Source organism: Orcinus orca, chromosome 10 (genome assembly GCF_937001465.1).
Source record: "Orcinus orca chromosome 10, mOrcOrc1.1, whole genome shotgun sequence".
In the NCBI taxonomy this organism is placed as follows: Eukaryota; Metazoa; Chordata; class Mammalia; order Artiodactyla; family Delphinidae; genus Orcinus; species Orcinus orca.
This window is the reverse complement of record NC_064568.1, coordinates 89,738,368-89,756,702: the sequence shown is the minus strand read 5'-3', so window position 1 is coordinate 89,756,702 and position 18,335 is coordinate 89,738,368. Positions and strand designations below refer to the sequence as shown.

The window sequence follows — 18,335 nt, the reverse complement described above, 5'->3', positions numbered from 1 at the left end:
AAATTTCCCTTCCCTCTTTGATGGTGCTCTTATCATGTTTGTTTCTTAATTAATGTATGAGTTTCACATGTCCCATAACAAATTACCAGAAATGTGGTTGGTTAAAACAACACGTATTTATTATCTTACGATACTGGAGATAAGTTGGGCATGGGTTTTACTGGGCTAAAATCAAGGTGTTGACAGGGCTGCATCCTTTTCTGGAGGCTCCAGGGGAGTCTTCTTCCTTGCCCTTTCCAGCTTTTAGAGGCCACCACATTCCTTGACTTGTGGCCCCCTTCTTCCATCTTTAAGGCCAGCAATGCAGTGCCATCTCTCTCTGACCCTTCTTCTATCTTGATCTCTCTCTCTATCCGGAGATGGGAAAGATCCTCAGCTTTTAAGGATAATCCAGGTTAATCTCATCATCTCAAGGTGTTTAATCTTAATCACACCTGCAAAGTCCATTTGCCATGGAAGGTAATTTACTCTCTGGTTCTGGGATCGTGACTTGAACATCTTTGAGAGACCATTATTCTGCCTACTACATGCAACATTGTTTATTAGTTGATGTTTTACATCCCTAATGTGTACTTCTGTTTTATTCTAGTACTACTGTTTTCAACTTTAGTATTACTTTATGTATAATTTTTTACTTTATAACATGTCCTATTATTTAATATGGCTATAATATTCTAATGTCCCAAAGAATGTTTCTCTATGTAATTGAATTTAGCATGTTGATTTTAGTTTCTTAAAGATCCCCCCCCCAACCCCTGTGAGAAAGTTTTATAGGTATTTTAATTGGATTTAAGGGGGAAAAGTTCCTGGTACTGATCCCCATTTTGCTGGCATCCATCTAGCCTGGCCTCATCTTTCACTTAGTAATTTTTATCTCTTACTCAGTGTTCGTCACTCACTGGTACCATTCAGGTAGAAAATATGCTTTTAGTGGTGTGTGGAATGTGCTGTCATATAACTTTTGATGAAAGGGCTATTTGTACTGCTGGGGAAGAATTTTTCTCAATGAAGAGGTGAAAGAAGATGAAACTGTACTGGCAGATGAGACAGTTTTTTTGAAAAAGTTAAACCACATGTAGCATCAAATGCTCTTTTGTGTAACATTAGTAAACTTGTTCATGGGCTTGTGAATTCAAGAACTCTGTCTTCCAGCAGAGTTAGCTAGTGCCTGCTCTGGACTTCTCCAAATTTAAGAGATTTGGAAACTGAGCTCTTCCAATACCATTTATAGAGGTAGGGATTTCTCTTAACAGCTTGAAGGAAAATTTTTTAGAGAGAAAAATATTTTTTTTACCATGAAGTCAGTATTGAACTTTAACCTGTCAAATGCTGATTATTGGATCAAGCTCCCATCATGGTAAAAGTGAAAAATCTGAACATGCATTTAATGGAAAAGGCTTTTTATAGTATAGTTCTTCACAGAGATAGAAAGAAAGGCATTTTTTTCTTTTAAAGGTTGATAGAGTTTTTAGGTGGTTTTAAAGTGTTGGTCTGATATTTCTTAATTAGAATGAAATGACAGGTTGTCCTACTTTATTTATGTACAATCAAAATTAAGAGAGCTAATGAGAGAGTTCCTCTGTATCTATGTTGATGTGTATCTATAATTTATTAACCTTTGTTACTCTTGAAAGGATTTGAAGTGTCTTGGGATAAAATCAAGAGGTAGTAAAACCCCAGCGAGATTCATACAAGTATAAAAAGCCTCACACCAAGTAATAGAGAAATGTGGAGAGAGAGTGCTCTAGAATTAGCCTGAGCGATGCTACTGAGATTGTTCAGTTAACCCTCCAATCACACTTCCTTTCGCAGGTAGAATATAAAGTGTAACCGGCACAACATGAGCTACAAGGTCTCACATAGCCTTCCTTCCCTGATTATCTGACCTCATCTCCTACCACGATGGCCCTCATTCGCCATCACTTCTGTCTCTCAACCCCTGTATGTGCTCTTCCCCCTGGACGTTCACGTTGGTGCTTCTGCCTTATGGTTCACGTCCCAGCATCAATGCTGCCTGTCCAGAGGTTGACCTGGACCACTGTAGCAAAATTGCCCTCTCCTCCTCCGGCCACTCCCAGATTTTATTTTCTTCATAGCATCTATCATGATAGGAAATGAACATTTTCCGTTGTTTACCTGTTTGTCTCCTCCAAATAGAATGTAAGGCCCATGAAGCGGGGACTTGGTATTTTCACCGTTAGATCCCCCGTTCCTAGAACAGTCGTAGTGCTTGGTTGGTGCTTAATAGATATTTGTCAAGTGAATGCATGCACGGCAGAGGTGATTGGTGGGTGAGCGTTTGGGGGAATAGTTGTTGCCTGGTTAACTTGAAAGTCCAAGTTCAGTTGGATATCGTTTTGTGATCAGTTAGTAATGACCTCGGTGTGTAAAGGAAAAGGGAAATTCACAAAACGTGCCTCTTATGTGCCATTCCTAGATAAGATATACTAAGACCACTTGGCTAGAATTTAGCAGGATACCTTCGTGCCTTAGTTCCCTCAGCCTAGGAAATAACAGTAAGTGTCTACTGCTAAGGGATGTTCTGAGGATTAAAAGTGATGGTGCATGTGGTGTGTTAGCACGGAGCCTGGGACGTGGTAATTGCTCAAGAAATGTTAACTATCAACGGTGTCATTAGTAGTCTGGTTGCAACTTATCTAGCTGCTGGTTGTTCAGAAAAACAGATACTTCAAGTGCATATGAAAGCTGAACTTCTGACTGCAGGACAGTATTAGCCTGTTCTCTGACGACTCTTTTATTTTAGCCTAGTTGGCAAAATTGTGTTTGAGGTGTGTGTTAGCTTCCTAGGGCTTCCTTAACACGGCACCACAAACTGGGTAGCTGTCCTAGCCATACTCTAAACCTGCACTTTCCAGTGTGGTTGCCAAAAGCCACAGGTGAATATTTAAGTGAATTAAAATCAAAATTCAGTTCCTCAGTCACAGTTAGCTGTGTTTCCAGTACGCAGTAACTACATGTGGCTAGTGACTACCATGTTGGACAGCCCAGTGTGTAAACATTTCCGTCCTTGTAGAAAGTTCTGTTGGAGAGCACTGCTTGAAACAATTAGGAAACTTCAGAACAGCTCTTTTATTTGCTTTAGGTGGCTTTGTATAGGTTTGTTTCTTCAGTATATGTTGAGTTATAAATTTGGAGTAGTTCATAATAGCTGAATAAAATATTTTTATGGGTTTCTTTTAAAAGTTCTGCAGCAGAATGACTCATTAATGTTATTTATGAATTGTTTATTCACCAACTCCTTTCTTCATTGTCAAGATCATATGGAGTCTGTAATAGAACATACCGCATGTCTTTTTTTTTCCTGTATGGTTATAACTAAGTGCCTGAAGGACACAAGATACTGTTCTATTTATTTTATTTGAATTATATGGCAGAGACTAAGCTCTTGTGTATTCAGGGCTACAATTTATAGTGTTAATTAAGAACAGCTTTCCTTTTCTTCCCAGAATGAATTCAATATATTCCTCATTACTGTATGTGAATCTTGAGTTTGTTCTCACTCAGGACTGCTTTTTCTTCTCTCCCTGCCTCCCACCCTGTTCTTTTTGCCTCCCAGCCTCTCCCTCTTCCACTTAATTCCCCCTCCCCGACTCTTCTCTCTCTTTCTTCAGTCTCCTCTTCTTTCTTTTTTTTCTCCCACTGCTTCCTCCAGTATCCTCCTTACTAGAAATGGAAGTGACACAACATTTTCTTTAAAGCATTTAATGAACTTCCCCCCTGCTTTTTGTAATCAAATGCTTTTTTCTCTTTTTCTTAAAGTTTGGTAGAGCCTTCCTTTTGAAGTCCTGGATTCCCCCCATACCACCCAGCGATTACTGATCAGGAGTAGGCAATATCTATTTTTCTGCCTTAAAAGTGAATGTGATAATCAAGTACTTTTTCAAAGTCAGAGCATATATTTTCAGCTTGATGCATTTCAGAATTGATGCATTCACGTCAATTCTGTGTGACCATTAGGGTAAAAGAAAATCTTCATCTCTTCAACACCCACACCCATGCACACACTTTAAGTTTTATTTATTATTTATTTATTTATTTATTTATTTTTGCGGTATGCGGGCCTCTCACTGCTGTGGCCTCTCCCGTTGCGGAGCACAGGCTCCGGACGTGCAGGCTCAGCGGCCATGGCTCACGGGCCCAGCTGCTCCGCGGCATGTGGGATCCTCCCAGACCGGGGCACGAACCCGTGTCCCCTGCATCGGCAGGCGGACTCTCAACCACTGAGCCACCAGGGAAGCCCTAAAGTTTTATTTTGACATAATTTCACACTCACAGAAAAGTGGTGAAAATAAAGAATTAACATATACCATTTACCCAGATTCCCCGAATGGTAATATTTTACCAAATTTACTTATTGTTTTTATATATAGACATTTTCCTGATCCTTTTGAGAGCAAGATGTAAACCTGATGCCTCTTTACTTCTAAATGTCCTTATATTTAAAAAACAAGGCTATTCTCATATCACTATAGTCTAATTATAAAAATCAGGAATTTAACATTGTTAAAATACTATCAGTTAGTGTGCAGACCTTATTCAGATCTTGTTAATTGTTCCAATGTCCCTTATAGGAAGAGAAAAATCCCAGATCTAGACCCAAAGTTACATTCAGTTGTCAGGTCTCTTAAGTCTCCTTTAACTGGAACATTTCCTCAGTTTTTTCTTGAGTTTCATGACCTTGACATTAGAACATTTGACCACCCTCAACCTTTTTTTGGGGGGGATAGTGGCAGTAATAACAGCCCTTCTGAGATATAATTCAAACACCACACTATTCTCCCATTTAAGTTGTGTAATTCAGTGGTTTTTAGTATATTCACAGAGTTATGCGACCATCACCACAGTCAATTTTATAATATTTTCATCACTCCAAAAAGAAACACAGTACTCCTTAGCAGTCCCTCTCATTTCTTTCACCACCCGTCCATAGGTAATCACTAATCTACTTTGCCTCTGAAAATTTCCCTATTATGGTCATTTCATATGCATGGAATCAGACAGTATGTTGATTGGTTTTTTCCTCTGGCCTTTAGCATAATGTTTTAACATTATTAATACTTCATTTCCCTTTATGGTTCAGTGGCACTTTGTTGTATGGACATGTACCACCTTTTGTTTATCTATTCATCAGTAGATGGGACTTAGGTTGTTTCTGCCTTTTGCATATTATGAATAATGCTGTGACTGTTTGTGTACAAGTTTTGTCTGGGCATACGTTTGCATTTCTCTCGGGTATCCAACTAGGATTGGAATTGCTGGATGATATGGTTTAATGGTTTGAGGATCTGCCAGCCTGGTTTCCAAAGGAGCAGCCCCATTTTATTGCATTCCCACTAGCGATGTGTGATGTGGCTTCCAATTTCTCTGTATCCTTGCCCACATTTGTTACTGTCTGTCCTTTTGATTATAGCCATCCTAGTGGGTATGAAGTAGTATCTTATTATGGTAAAATATACACAACATAAAGTTTACTATCTTAATCAGTTTTAAGTGTATAGTTCAGTGGCGTTAAATACATTCACTCTACTGTGGAACCATCACCAGCATCCATCTCCAGAACATTTTCATCTTTCCAAACTGAAAATCTATGCATGTTAAACAGTAACTGCCCACTTCCTCCATTGTGGTTTTGATTTGCATTTATTGGTTGGTTAATGATGTTGAACATAATTTCATGTGCTTATTGGCCATTTGTATATCTTTCTTGGAGAAGTGTCTAGTCAGATCTTTTGCCCATTTTTAAATGGCTTATTTGTCTTTTTATTGAGTTCAAGTAGCGCTTTATATATTCTAGATTCAGGTCTCTTATCAGGTATATGATTTGCAAAAATTTTCTCCCATTTTCTATGTTGTCTTGTTATTTTCCTAGTAGTGTCCTTTGATGTACCAAGAGGTTTTAATTTTGATGATGTTCAGTTTGCCTTTTTTATCACTCATTCTTTTGATGTAATAGTAAGAAACTATTGTCTAATACAAGATTCATCTAGATTTATGGCTTTGTTTTCTTCTAAGAATTTTACAGTTTTAGCTTACCCGCAACTTTTTAACCTTTTAACTCCTCCCTCCACATGTTATTCTGACTTTTCTCCAGGGAACTCGCTTCTTATTCAGTCCATGTGCTACGAGATTGGGTGCAATACTCTCTTTAAACTGTGATGTCTCCAACTGCATAGGAAAGCATTTTTGTTTTGGTTCCATTATTGAATTATTTTATATTGTACTTCTTTTATTCTGTCTTTTCCTCAACTGATATGTTGGTCATTCACCTACATTCACTGGGAAATTTGATCAACTCTTCCTTCCTTATCCTACCTGTATTTCTAATATCGTGGGCAATCTGAGTGTCCATATGGAATGTCTCACCAACACTCTAACCTTATTTCCTTACTTCTCAACTCCAGTGGTTATCACCTTTATCAAACTCTTTCAGCAAATTGTTCTCATGACTAGATCTTGGACCTTGCTGTTCTTCAAAAATACTAAATACCTATATCTGTACTCGGTTATAACCTCCTATTCTCTTTTATCCTTTATCTCTCTCCATCCTTGCTCCTCTTTCCCACCCTCCCTTTCCTTTCATTCCTTCCTTCCTTCAACCCCCAGCCACTTTATTTCTCCTTTCTGATTCTGCTGCTTCTTTATCTATCTAACCTATACTTAAAGTTTCATGGTATCCAGCATAGTTTCCTTTTTTCCATATCCTTCACATCTGTCCTGTAAATCTCTGTGCTATTTCCCCAGACTTTTGAACCTTCCTGGCACTTGTTAGATGTTTAACAAATGATGAGTGAATGAATAAATGATGGAATGAACGAACCTTGGGTCAGTCCATTTGACTGTTTCGTTCCTACATAAGATCTGCTGGGCCCTGAGGAAAATGACAGCTATACATGGAGTCATTGTTAAAAGTTCATGGTATCTAGTTTCAACTGGTATCTCAATACTGTAGCAATTTTTATGTGTTTCTAGACTTCTCTCTCTCTTTTTTTTTTAACCAGGTATTAAACTTTTAACAGGTATTTTAAACATCCACTCTGTTCTTATTTAACAATATGCTTGCTCACTCATAGCAGATGAACTTGCTTCTTATTTCACTGAGAAAATTGAGGCCAACAGATGGGAATCTTCTTTAATATCCTCTTTGACTTCTACAAGAGTAATAGCATCTGTTTTCAGGCTCCCCTCCTAACCCCTTGTCTCAGAAGATGACTTGGCCCCTCTCCCATTCTGGCTTGTGTCTCTACTACCTGTGTTTTGGATCTTACCCTCTCTACTTCCTGAAGGACCTAGCTCCAACAATTTTTTCTTCTATCTTCAATTCCTTTTTATCTATGGCCTTTCTCTCCTCAGCATGTAAACTTTAAAAAAGAAAGGAAGGAAGGAAAGAAAGAATTAAATGTACTAACACATGGATACTCAATTTTTTTTTTTTTTTTAGCTATCAGGAGTCCTCTTTCTCTTTTTTCTACCCAGCTTTCTGTAAGAGTTGTCTGTATGAGCTGTCACCATTTTCTTATTTATGATTCATTACTACCGAACTGGGTTCATTGACCCCCTTATTGTTAAACCAGGTATACCCATTTTAGTCTTTATGTTACTTGTCATCTCTGAAGCATTTGACACTGCTGGCTACTTCTTCCTCTTTGAACTCTCTGTTATCCTGGGTTTGATCACATTCTATAAGGAAGCCATGTGGATTCTCTTAATAAAACCAGAACTTAATGGTTCCAGTGGCTCTAGGTGGACACATCCATCTCCAGTTAGGTAGGTTTGTTTAGGACTAAATAGCTTACTTTCTCTGAGATTTACTTTGCCTTTGACAATTTCTCAATAATTATTGTTACTACTACCATCATGCTGGGCTGAGTGGTCACAGGCAGAGCTGGTTTCAAGTGTGTTCTGTCAAGTCTTCCCTTATTTCCTGTAAGGCACTGAGGCCAAAAGAATATTTCAAAGAGATGTGACATTGCATTTTAAATAAAGTGTTTTTAAAAGGTTCTTCTTGTCTCAGTTGAGTTCATTGCAACATTATTGTATAATAATGAACGATTAGGAGTGACAAAAATGCTCATCAGTAGGGGAATTCATCGCTACTGAACTGTATGAATGCATTATGTTATATCCATATGTGAGAGAGTAGGCAGCTAGTAAAATGAATGAAGTAGACCTAGATGTATTGATGATGTATAGAAAAACAAATCAAGCTGAGGTCTGTTATTTTATCTGTTATCTGTCTATCTAATAATTTGTTATGGAAGAAAACGCTACAGAACAGAATTATGTGTAAATGTTTAACACTTGGTATCTACTCATCAAACTGTTATGAGTGATTTCATCTGAGGAGTGGAAAGTGTTATGAGTTACTTTATTTCCTTTTTATATTTCTATTTTGTGATAAAACAATAATGATTTTGAGGATTTTAAATGTAGAAGAAATATCAACGTATGACCTTTTGTTACCTGTCTTGCTCTCCTTCCTCTAGCTTCTTGGGCTACAATCTTTGCTTTTTTCATTTTCCTTCCAAACTGTAGCCACTCTAACTGAATCCCCTTAGTGGGCTTCTCCTATCTGAATCCTTTTTATCCCTCAAGAGCCATCTCTGGTTCCCTGAGGAGCATTGCTGGATTACTCAGATGTGTTTTATTATCTTCTCTTTGTGTTCCCATGGTACCCTGGGAAATCTTCCTTAGTCACTTGTGTCTAGGGCAGGAGCTGTTATTTGATTTTGTATTCCACGGACCTGAGCGGGGTACCTGGCACATGGTAGAAATTCATTAAAAGGGGTTTCAGTGTTAAAATAATAAAGCATAAAATTTGGAGTAGATCTTCTTAATACCAGCATGTATCCTTTTGTGTAGGTTGTCATATTATGCTATTTTCCTTGAAGCTCTGTGTGAAGATACATGTTTTAATTAAACTGCAATTTATATCTCAGGATGTGTTGAGTTTATGTTGATAGGCTATCCTAATAGAACTCCAGGCAGTTTATTTAAATGTAATATGATTTCTTCAATTATAATTGGAGGACAGGAGAGTGATAATTTCATACTTCATTGTAACACAAAACAATATGGAGTATTTCTTATAATATCTCCAAATGCATTAAAGAAAACTTGCATTTGTGTGCTTCGAAATGTGTTATGATAAACAAAAATTGCTGTTTCTTCTGCATGTAAATTGCTTGTCTAACAGTTTGTTTTCTTTTTAGGTTCAACAGATAGATCGTGTGGTAGAAGTTGTGGAGGAAACAATTAAAGGTAATTGTTGTAAGTCAGATAAGCACATGTATATATTATTTGAACTGTATTATAAAATACTACTTAGTTAATATTGTTAAGCATTTTTATGGAAGTTATTGTTGGACAAAAATCATAAAATTTTGTCCTTGACTGCTTTGTGCATTGGCCAATCCAATATAGGAGGCATATATTTGGATGGCTTATAAATGTCAGGTATAGTCTTTTTAAAAAATCTTATTTTTATTTTAGTGTAAAATAGATTTAATTTGAACCTCAGATCAGGAAGACAGAATTTAATTTTAAAATAAGGAAACAGCTTTATTTTCAGTTTTATTGAGATATAATTGACATTATTTTCTTGTTTTTATAGCACATAATTAGCTGTAGTTATCCCTTCTGAAAGTACTTTAAAAGTAGTATTCAGTTTTGGTTCCTCTTCTATGTATAATTTTTGTAGTTACAGAAAATAGAATTATGCTTTGATTGTTTTATTAGCCAGTGTTCTTTGAAACAGATTCTTATTGAAGCCACTGAGGAATAAGCCATTCTTAATTCTGTGGATTAATTTGTAAATATAGTCTACTTTTCTTCTGTTAGATTAGTACAAATGAAAACTGATAATATGATATTAAAATATTAAGTGAATTGAGGTTCTCACTTAAAATTTTTACCATTTTTTTTAATAAATGGGAGTTTGTGTTTTAAAAAAAACAGTCTACTTCCATCAAATTGAGATTTTTAACCACATACTCTTCCTGCTGGCTTGTATTTACTACCTTCCACATGCCTTACATACCTTGCACATTTTGAGTCTTTAATTTATTAGGTGACCACAGAATATGAGAATTTTAGACTATACCTTAGTCTTCCTTGAAATCCTGAAATAAAATGAAATGTCACGATTAAAAATTTGTAGCAGTGATAACTTTGAATATTGTTTTTCAAACTATACCTCAACCCCATCTTGTAAGGTCTAGAAGTATCACTACTAGCATTTATTGTGCACTTACAGTGTGACAGGCACTATGCTAAGCATGGAGTAAGTCATTTAATTTTACAACAGTACTGTGAAGTACAGTGAGTACCTCCTCTGTTTTCCTCAGTTTTTAGAAGAGGAAGTTGTGACATAGGGGCACACAGGTAGTAAGTGCATGGTTGGAATCTGAATCTAGGCAGTCTGATTCCGATGCCTGTTCTCTTAAATTTGACACTACGTTCATACTATACCACGATGGCTGTGCTCTCTCCCAGTTGAGAGTCACTGCCTTAACGGTTGTTCAGTTGAACTTCTTAAAGCAGTGCTTCAGGATGCTTGAGGGTATTGTCGCTTGAGTACCAGGCATATACGAGCCATTAAATACTTTTAAAAAACTGAATGACAATAAAGATCATGCAGGAGGAAATCTAGGTGACCATAGGTATGGCAGTTACTTTTCAGGTGTAACACCAAGGCATGATCTGTGATAGAAATAATTGATGAGCTGGACCTCATTAAAATGAAAAACTTCTGCTATGCAAAAGACAGTGTCAAGAGAATGGGAAGACAAGTCACAGGCTGGAAGAAAATATTTGCAAAAGACATACCTGATGAAGAACTGTAATCTAAAATACACAAATAACTCTCAAAACCCAACAACAGGAAAATAAGCAACCTGATTAAAAAATGGGCCAATGACCTTATCAGAAACCTCACCAAAGAAGATACACAGATGGAAAATAAGCATATGAAAAGATGCTCCACATCATATGTCATCAGGGATGACACCAACCAGCCTGTTTCCTCCAAGAGTTAGCTCATTGCTACAAATTCAGATTTGCTTGAAAGGGGCTTATTATGAATAACAAAAGATGCTCCTTTCACCCTATCACTCAGGAAATCATAAGAGTTTTAGGAGATCGATCTGTACCAAGAACTGGGGATGGTGACCGAATATGTATTTCTTATATCACAATATCACAGAAGGCCTATCACTTCCAGGTTGGGTTAATTAGGGATAGCATCTCACTGAAGAGTTTTGCTTAAGTGGGTTTATTGGAGAGACTGTAGTTGGGTTTAACTGTGATAGTCTACAGCAAGAGATGAGTTGAAGATGAAGTTGCTGTGGGTGTTCACTGGCAGGTTGGTTTGAGGGTGGGAAGATTGATGAATTAAGTCTTGGTAATACAACAGGAGAATTTCAGAGATGGGAGAAATAATTTTGTTAGATACCCTTAGTTTGCAGATGAGGAAGCTGATCCAGGAGGGGGTTAAGGGACTCATCTGAGATCTTCTTGTTAATGGAGATCTGGGCCTGTCACTGAAACTTCCATTCTTCACTTTCTTTTTCTACTGCCAAGTCTTACAAGACAGCACAAGTTAGTGAAATAATGTGGTCCTTGTAACAGTTAACTACTTGTTGGTTGTTTTTCAGTAAGTTACTTTTCTGAGACTCAGTTTTCTCAGTTTAAAATGGAGAGAATTAAATGGATAAGACTTTTGACATACCTGGGGTATACTAGGGGAAATGCATGTTAATATTTACTTCTTACTACCCCCTTAATACTTAGGGTGCAGGAATAATCTAACTGACCTCCGATTGCAGTGATGCTCCTTTCAATCAGACTGTATATACGGCTGTCATTTTCTGGGAATATCTCACTCTCCTGTATGTGTACCTTCGGTGGCTGCCTGTTACCTACCAAACTAACTTGTGACTTCTACCTCATTCTGCCATTTCCACTTTTTCTTCCATTAATTCCGTACATACACCTTTTGCTCCAGTCAGCTGTACTGTTCGCTATGTCTTGTATATTATTTGCAGTTTGCTTCACATTCATCTTAGGATCTTGCACAGAAGTGGGTAAGTTCTGTTTCCCTCCAGATCCATTCCCCACCCTTCCGCACCTTGATGTGTGTCCATGGAGGCAGACCTGTGTGGATTGCATCCGTAGGATCCTTGCTACCTGGCATCTAGTTGGATTTCTCCAGTTAGAGGTTGGGGGTGTGACTAGAGTGTGAAATGGGAGGATTCGTTCCCCTCTCTCACTCCCTTCTTACCTGCCCATCCTAACCTGAAGGTCACAACTCCTGTCAGGTGGCCCTCTCTATTCATCTTTTTTTGCGGGTTCCTGTAACTCTTCCTTTCCTTTGCTTTTTCAGGCCCAGGGGTGAAAACACACCCCATTGTTGCTAGCCTGAGAGCACTGCATTGTCTCTTGTTGGTTTTTCTACTTGCCAAGCTTTAGTAAATAGTCCCTTTATTAAAATCTCTTCAGTTATGCAGTGTGCCATCTGCTTTGCTGCGACCCTGATTGATAAATGCTCCATGGAGAAGAAGGCTGTGCCGAGGAGGGCCAGATGGAATGCAGCCCGACGAGAGGATTCTGCTGTAACTGTCTTGTTTCCACATTTGATTCCTGTTGGGCTGTCTTCATATGTCTTCCTTGAAGGGGGTTGGGACACGCAGCCTCTGCCACAGCCTGTTTGCATTCTTCTTGTGGTATACCAAATAGTATTTTTTAAAAAGGTATTAATAAGATACACTGGTGATAAAAACATTTAAATCTATTGTAATTCCAAGAAAACCAAACAAAGCATATTACCTTTATATCCGTCTTGGTTGGAGCAGCCTGGAGAATTTCAGATATGCTGAATGAGTCCTCACTGTGCCACACTAGTTGCCTGAGAATTCCATCCATTTATAGCATTTGCTTTAGGACACACCATATTATAAAGACTTCAGGATTTTCTTTTGTATCGTCTTGATAGTTGAACAAGATATGTAATTAAAGCTGAGGGAAGAAGTACAATATTTGAAGGATTTACCTTTTTTTTTAACATCTTTATTGGAGTATAACTGCTTTACAATGGTGTGTTAGTTTCTGCTCTATAACAAAGTGAATCAGTTACACATATACATATGTTCCCATGTCTCTTCCCTCTTGCGTCTCCCTCCCTCCCACCCTCCCTATCCCACCCCTCCAGGCGGTCACAAAGCACTGAGCTGATCTCCCTGTGCTATGTGGCTGCTTCCCACTAGCTCTCTGTTTTACATTTGGTAGTGTATATTTGTCCATGCCACTCTCTCACTTTGTCCCAGATTACCCTTCCCCCTCCCCGTATCCTCAAGTCCATTCTCTAGTAGGTCTGCATCTTTATTCCCATCTTGCCCCTAGGTTCTTCATGACCGTTTTGTTGGGTTGTTTTTTAGATTCCATATATATGTGTTAGCATACGGTATTTGTTTTTCTCTTTCTGAAGAAGTGACTTACTTCACTCTGTATGACAGACTCTAGGTCCATCCACCTCACTACAAATAACTCAATTTCATTTCCTTTTTATGGCTGAGTAATATTCCATTGTATATATGTGCCGCATCTTCTTTATCCATTCATCTGTCAATGGACACTTAGGTTGCTTCCATGCCCTGGCTATTGTAAATAGAGCTGCAGTGAACATTGTGGTACATGACTCTTTTTGAATTATGGTTTCCTCAGATTATATGCTCAGTAGTGGGATTGCTGGGTCGTTTGGTAGTTCTATTTTTAGTTTTTAAAGGAACCTCCATACTGTTCTCCATAGTGGCTGTCTTAATTTACGTTCCCTCCAACAGTGCAAGAGGGTTCCCTTTTCTCCACACTCTCTCCAGCATTTATTGTTTGTAGATTTTTTGATGATGGCCATTCTAACAGGTGTGAGATGATATCTCATTGTAGTTTGACTTGCATTTCTCTAATGATTAATGCTGTTGAGCATTCGTTCATGTGTTTGTTGGCAATCTGTATATCTTCCTTGGAGAAATGTCTCTTTACGTCTTCTGCCCATTTTTGGATTGGGTTGTTTGTTTTTTTGATATTGAGCTGCATGAGCTGCTTGTAAATTCTGTAGATTAATCCTTTGTCAGTTGCTTCAGTTGCAAATATTTTCTCCCATTCTGAGGGTTGTCTTTTCGTCTTATTTTTGGTTTCCTTAGTTGTGCAAAAGCTTTTAAGTTTCATTAGGTCCCATTTGTTTATTTTTCCTTTTATTTCCATTTCTCTAGGAGGTGGGTCCAAAAGGATCTTGCTGTGATCTATGTCATAGAGTGTTCTGCCTGTGTTGTCCTCTAAGAGTTTGATAGTGTCTGGCCTTACTTACACTGGCCTTACTTACACGTAGGTCTTTAATCCATTTTGAGTTTATTTTTGTGTATGGTGTTAGGAAGTGTTCTAATTTCATTCTTTTACATGTAGCTGTCCAGTTTTCCCAGCACCACTTATTGAAGAGGCTGTCTTTTCTCCACTGTATATTTTTGCCTCCTTTATCAAAGATAAGGTGACCATATGTGTGTGGGTTTATCTCTGGGCTTTCTATCGTGTTCCATTGATCTATATTACTGCTTTTGTGCCAGTACCATACTGATTACTGTAGCTTTGTAGTATAATCTGAAGTCAGGAAGCCTGATTCCTCCAGCTCCGTTTTTCTTTCTCACGATTGCTTTGGCTATTCGGGGTCTTTTGTGTTTCCATACCAATTGTGAAATTTTTGTTCTAGTTCTGTGAAAAATGCCAGTGGTAGTTTGATAGGGATTGCATTGAATCTGTAGATTGCTTTGGGTGGTAGAGTCATTTTCACAATGTTGATTCTTCCAATCCAAGAACATGGTATATCTCTCCATCTGTTTGTATCATCTTTAATTTCTTTCATCAGTGTCTTATAGTTTTCTGCATACAGGTCTTTTGTCTCCTTAGGTAGGTTTATTCCTAGATATTTTATTCTTTGTGTTGCAATGGTAAATGGGAGTGTTTTCTTGATTTCACTTTCAGATTTTTCATCATTAGTGTATAGGAATGCCAGAGATTTCTGTGCATTAATTTTGTATCCTGCTACTTTACCAAATTCATTGATTAGCTCTAGTAGTTTTCTGGTAGCATCTTTAGGATTCTCTATGTATAGTATCATGTTATCTGCAAACAGTGACAGCTTTACTTCTTCTTTTCTGATTTGGATTCCTTTTGTTTCTTTTTCTTTTCTGATTGCTGTGGCTAAAACTTCCAAAACAATGTTGAATAAGAGTGGTGAGAGTGGGCAACCTTGTCTTGTTCCTGATCTTAGTGGAAATGGTTTCAGTGTTTCACCATTGAGCACCATGTTGCCTGTGGGTTTGTCATATACGGCCTTTATTATGTTGAGGTAAGTCCCCTCCATGCCTACTTTCTGGAGGGTTTTTATCATAAATCGGTGTTGAATTTTGTCGAAAGTTTTCTCTACATCTATTGAGATGATCATATGGTTTTTCTCCTTCAGTTTCTTAATATGGTATATCACATTGATTGATTTGCGTATACTGAAGAATCCTTGCATTCCTGGGATAAACCCCACTTGATCATGGTGCATGAGCCTTTTAATGTGCTGTTGGATTCTGTTTGCTGGTGTTTTGTTAAGGAGTTTTGCATCAGTGTTCATCAGTGATATCGGCCTGTAGTTTGCTTTCTTTGTGACATCTTTGTCTGGTTTTGGTATCAGGGTGATAGTGGCCTCATAGAATGAGTTTGGGAGTGTTCCTCCCTCTGCTATATTTTGGAACACTTTGAGAAGGATAGATGTTAGCTCTTCTCTAAGTGTTTGACAGAATTCTCCTGTGAAGCCATGTGGTCCTGGGCTTTTGTTTCTTGGAAGATTTTTAATCACAGTTTCAATTTCAGTGCTTGTGATTGGTCTGTTCATATTTTCTGTTTCTTCCTGGTTCAGTCTCAGAAGGTTGTGCAATTCTAAGAATTTGTCCATTTCTTCCAGGTTGTTCATTTTATTGGCGTAGAGTTGCTTGTAGTCATCTCTCATGATCCTTTTTATTTCTGCAGTGTCAGTTGTTACTTCTCCTTTTTCATTGCTAATTCTATTGATTTGAGTCTTCTCCCGTTTTTTTCTTGATAAGTCTGACTAATGGTTTATCAATTTTGTTTATTTTCTCAAAGAACCAGCCTTTTTTTTTTTAAGAACCAGCTTTTAGTTTATTGATCTTTGCTATTGTTTCCTTCATTTCTTTTTCATTTATTTCTGATCTGATCTTTATGACTTCTTTCCTTCTGCTAACTTTGGGGTGTTTTTGTTTCTTCTTTTTCTTTTCTTATTTTTTGCTTTAGGTGTAAGGTTAGGTTGTTTATTTGAGCTGTATCTTATTTCATAAGGTAGGATTGTATTGCTATAAATTCCCTCTTAGAACCGCTTTTGCTGCATCCCATAGGTTTTGGGTCATCGTGTTTTCATTGTCATTTGTTTCCAGGTAGTTTTTGATTTCCTCTTTGATTTCTTCAGTGATCTCTTGGTTATTAAGTAGTGTATTCTTTAGCCTCCCTGTGTTTGTATTTTTTACAGATTTTTTTCCTGTAATTGATATCATCTCATAGCGTTGTGGTCAGAAAAGATATTTGATACGATTTCAACTTTCTTAAATTTACCAAGGCTTGATTTGTGACCCAAGATATGATCTTACTGGAGAATGTTCCATGAGCACTTGAGAAGAAAGTGTATTCTGTTGTTTTTGGATGGAATGTCCTATAAATATCAATTAAGTCCATCTTGTTTAATGTATCATTTAAAGCTTCTGTTTTGTTAATTATTTTCATTTTGGATGATCTGTCCATTGGTGAAAGTGGGGTGTTAATAAAGTCCCCTACTATGATTGTGTTACTGTTGTTTTCCCTTTTATGGCTGTTAGCATTTGCCTTATGTATTGAGGTGCTCCTGTTAGGTGCATAAATATTTACAGTTGTTATATCTTCTTCTCAGATTGATCCCTTGATCATTATGTAGTGTCCTTTGTCTCCTGTAATAGTCTTTGCTTTAAGGTCTATTTTGTTTGATATGAGAATTGCTACTCCAGCTTTCTTTTCATTTCCATTTGCATGGAATATCTTTTCCCATCCCCTCACTTTCATTCTTTATGTGTCTCTAGGTCTGAAGTGGGTCTCTTGTAGACAGCATATATACGGGTCTTGTTTTTGTATCCATTCAGCCAGTCTGTGTCTTTTGATTGGAGTATTTAATCTATTTACATTTAAGATAATTATCGATAGGTATGTTCCTATGACCATTTTCTTAATTGTTTTTGGTTTGTTATTGTAGGTCTTTTACTTCTCTTGTGTTTCCTGCCTAGAGAAGTTCCTTTAGCATTTGTTGTAGAGCTGGTTTGGTGGTCCTGAATTCTCTTAGCTTTTGCTTATCTGTAAAGCTTTTAATTTCTCCGTCATATCTGAATGAGAACCTTGCTGGGTAGAGTAATCTTGGTTGTAGGTTTTTCCCCTTCATCACTTTAAATATGTCTTGCCACTCCCTTGTGGCTTGCATAGTTTCTGCTGAAAGATCAGCTGTTAACCTTATGAGGATTCCCTTGTGTGTTATTTGTTGTTTTTCCCTTGCTGGTTTTAATATTTTTTCTTTGAATTATAATTTTTGATAGTTTGATTAATATGTGTCTGAGTGTGTTTCTCCTTGGATTTATCCTGTATGGGACTCTCTGTGCTTCCTGGACTTGATTAATTATTTCCTTTCCCATATTAGGGAAGTTTTCAACTATAATCTCTTCAATTATTTTCTCAGTCCCTTTCTTTTTCTCTTCTTCTTCTGGGACCCCTATAATTCAACTGTTGGTGCATTTAATGTTGTCCCAGAGGTCTCTGAGACTGTCCTCAGTTCTTTTCATTCTTTTTTCTTTATTCTACTCTGCAGTAGTTATTTCCACTATTTTATCTTCCAGGTCACTTATCTGTTCTTTTGCCTCAGTTATTCTGCTATTGATCCCTTCTAGAGAATTTTTAATTTAACTTATTGTGTTGTTCATCACTGTTTGTTTGTTCTTTAGTTCTTCTAGGTCCTTGTTAAACGTTTCTTGTATTTTCTCTATTCTATTTCCAAGATTTTGGATCATCTTTACTATCATTATTCTGAATTCTTTTTCAGGGAGACTGCTTATTTCCTCTTCATTTGTTAGATCTGGCGGGTTTTTACCTTGCTCCTTCATCTGCTGTGTGTTTCTCTGTCTTCTCATTTTGCTTAACTTACTGTGTTTGGGGTCTCCTTTTTGCAGACTGCAGGTTCATAGTTCCCCTTGTTTTTG

At 37.4% G+C, this 18,335-nt stretch overlaps 1 protein-coding gene across 6 annotated transcripts in view; it reads left to right on the top strand.

Moving 5' to 3' along the window:
- CDKAL1 (CDK5 regulatory subunit associated protein 1 like 1) overlaps window positions 1–18,335 on the top strand; it is a 654,793-nt gene that overhangs the window by 181,031 nt on the left and 455,427 nt on the right. For all 6 annotated transcript variants that reach the window (XM_033434817.1, XM_033434820.2, XM_049716364.1 and 3 more), the window contains one exon: window positions 9,231–9,279. In XM_033434817.1, coding sequence (XP_033290708.1) covers window positions 9,231–9,279 — 49 coding nt within the window. The remainder of the gene's footprint in view (window positions 1–9,230; window positions 9,280–18,335) is intronic.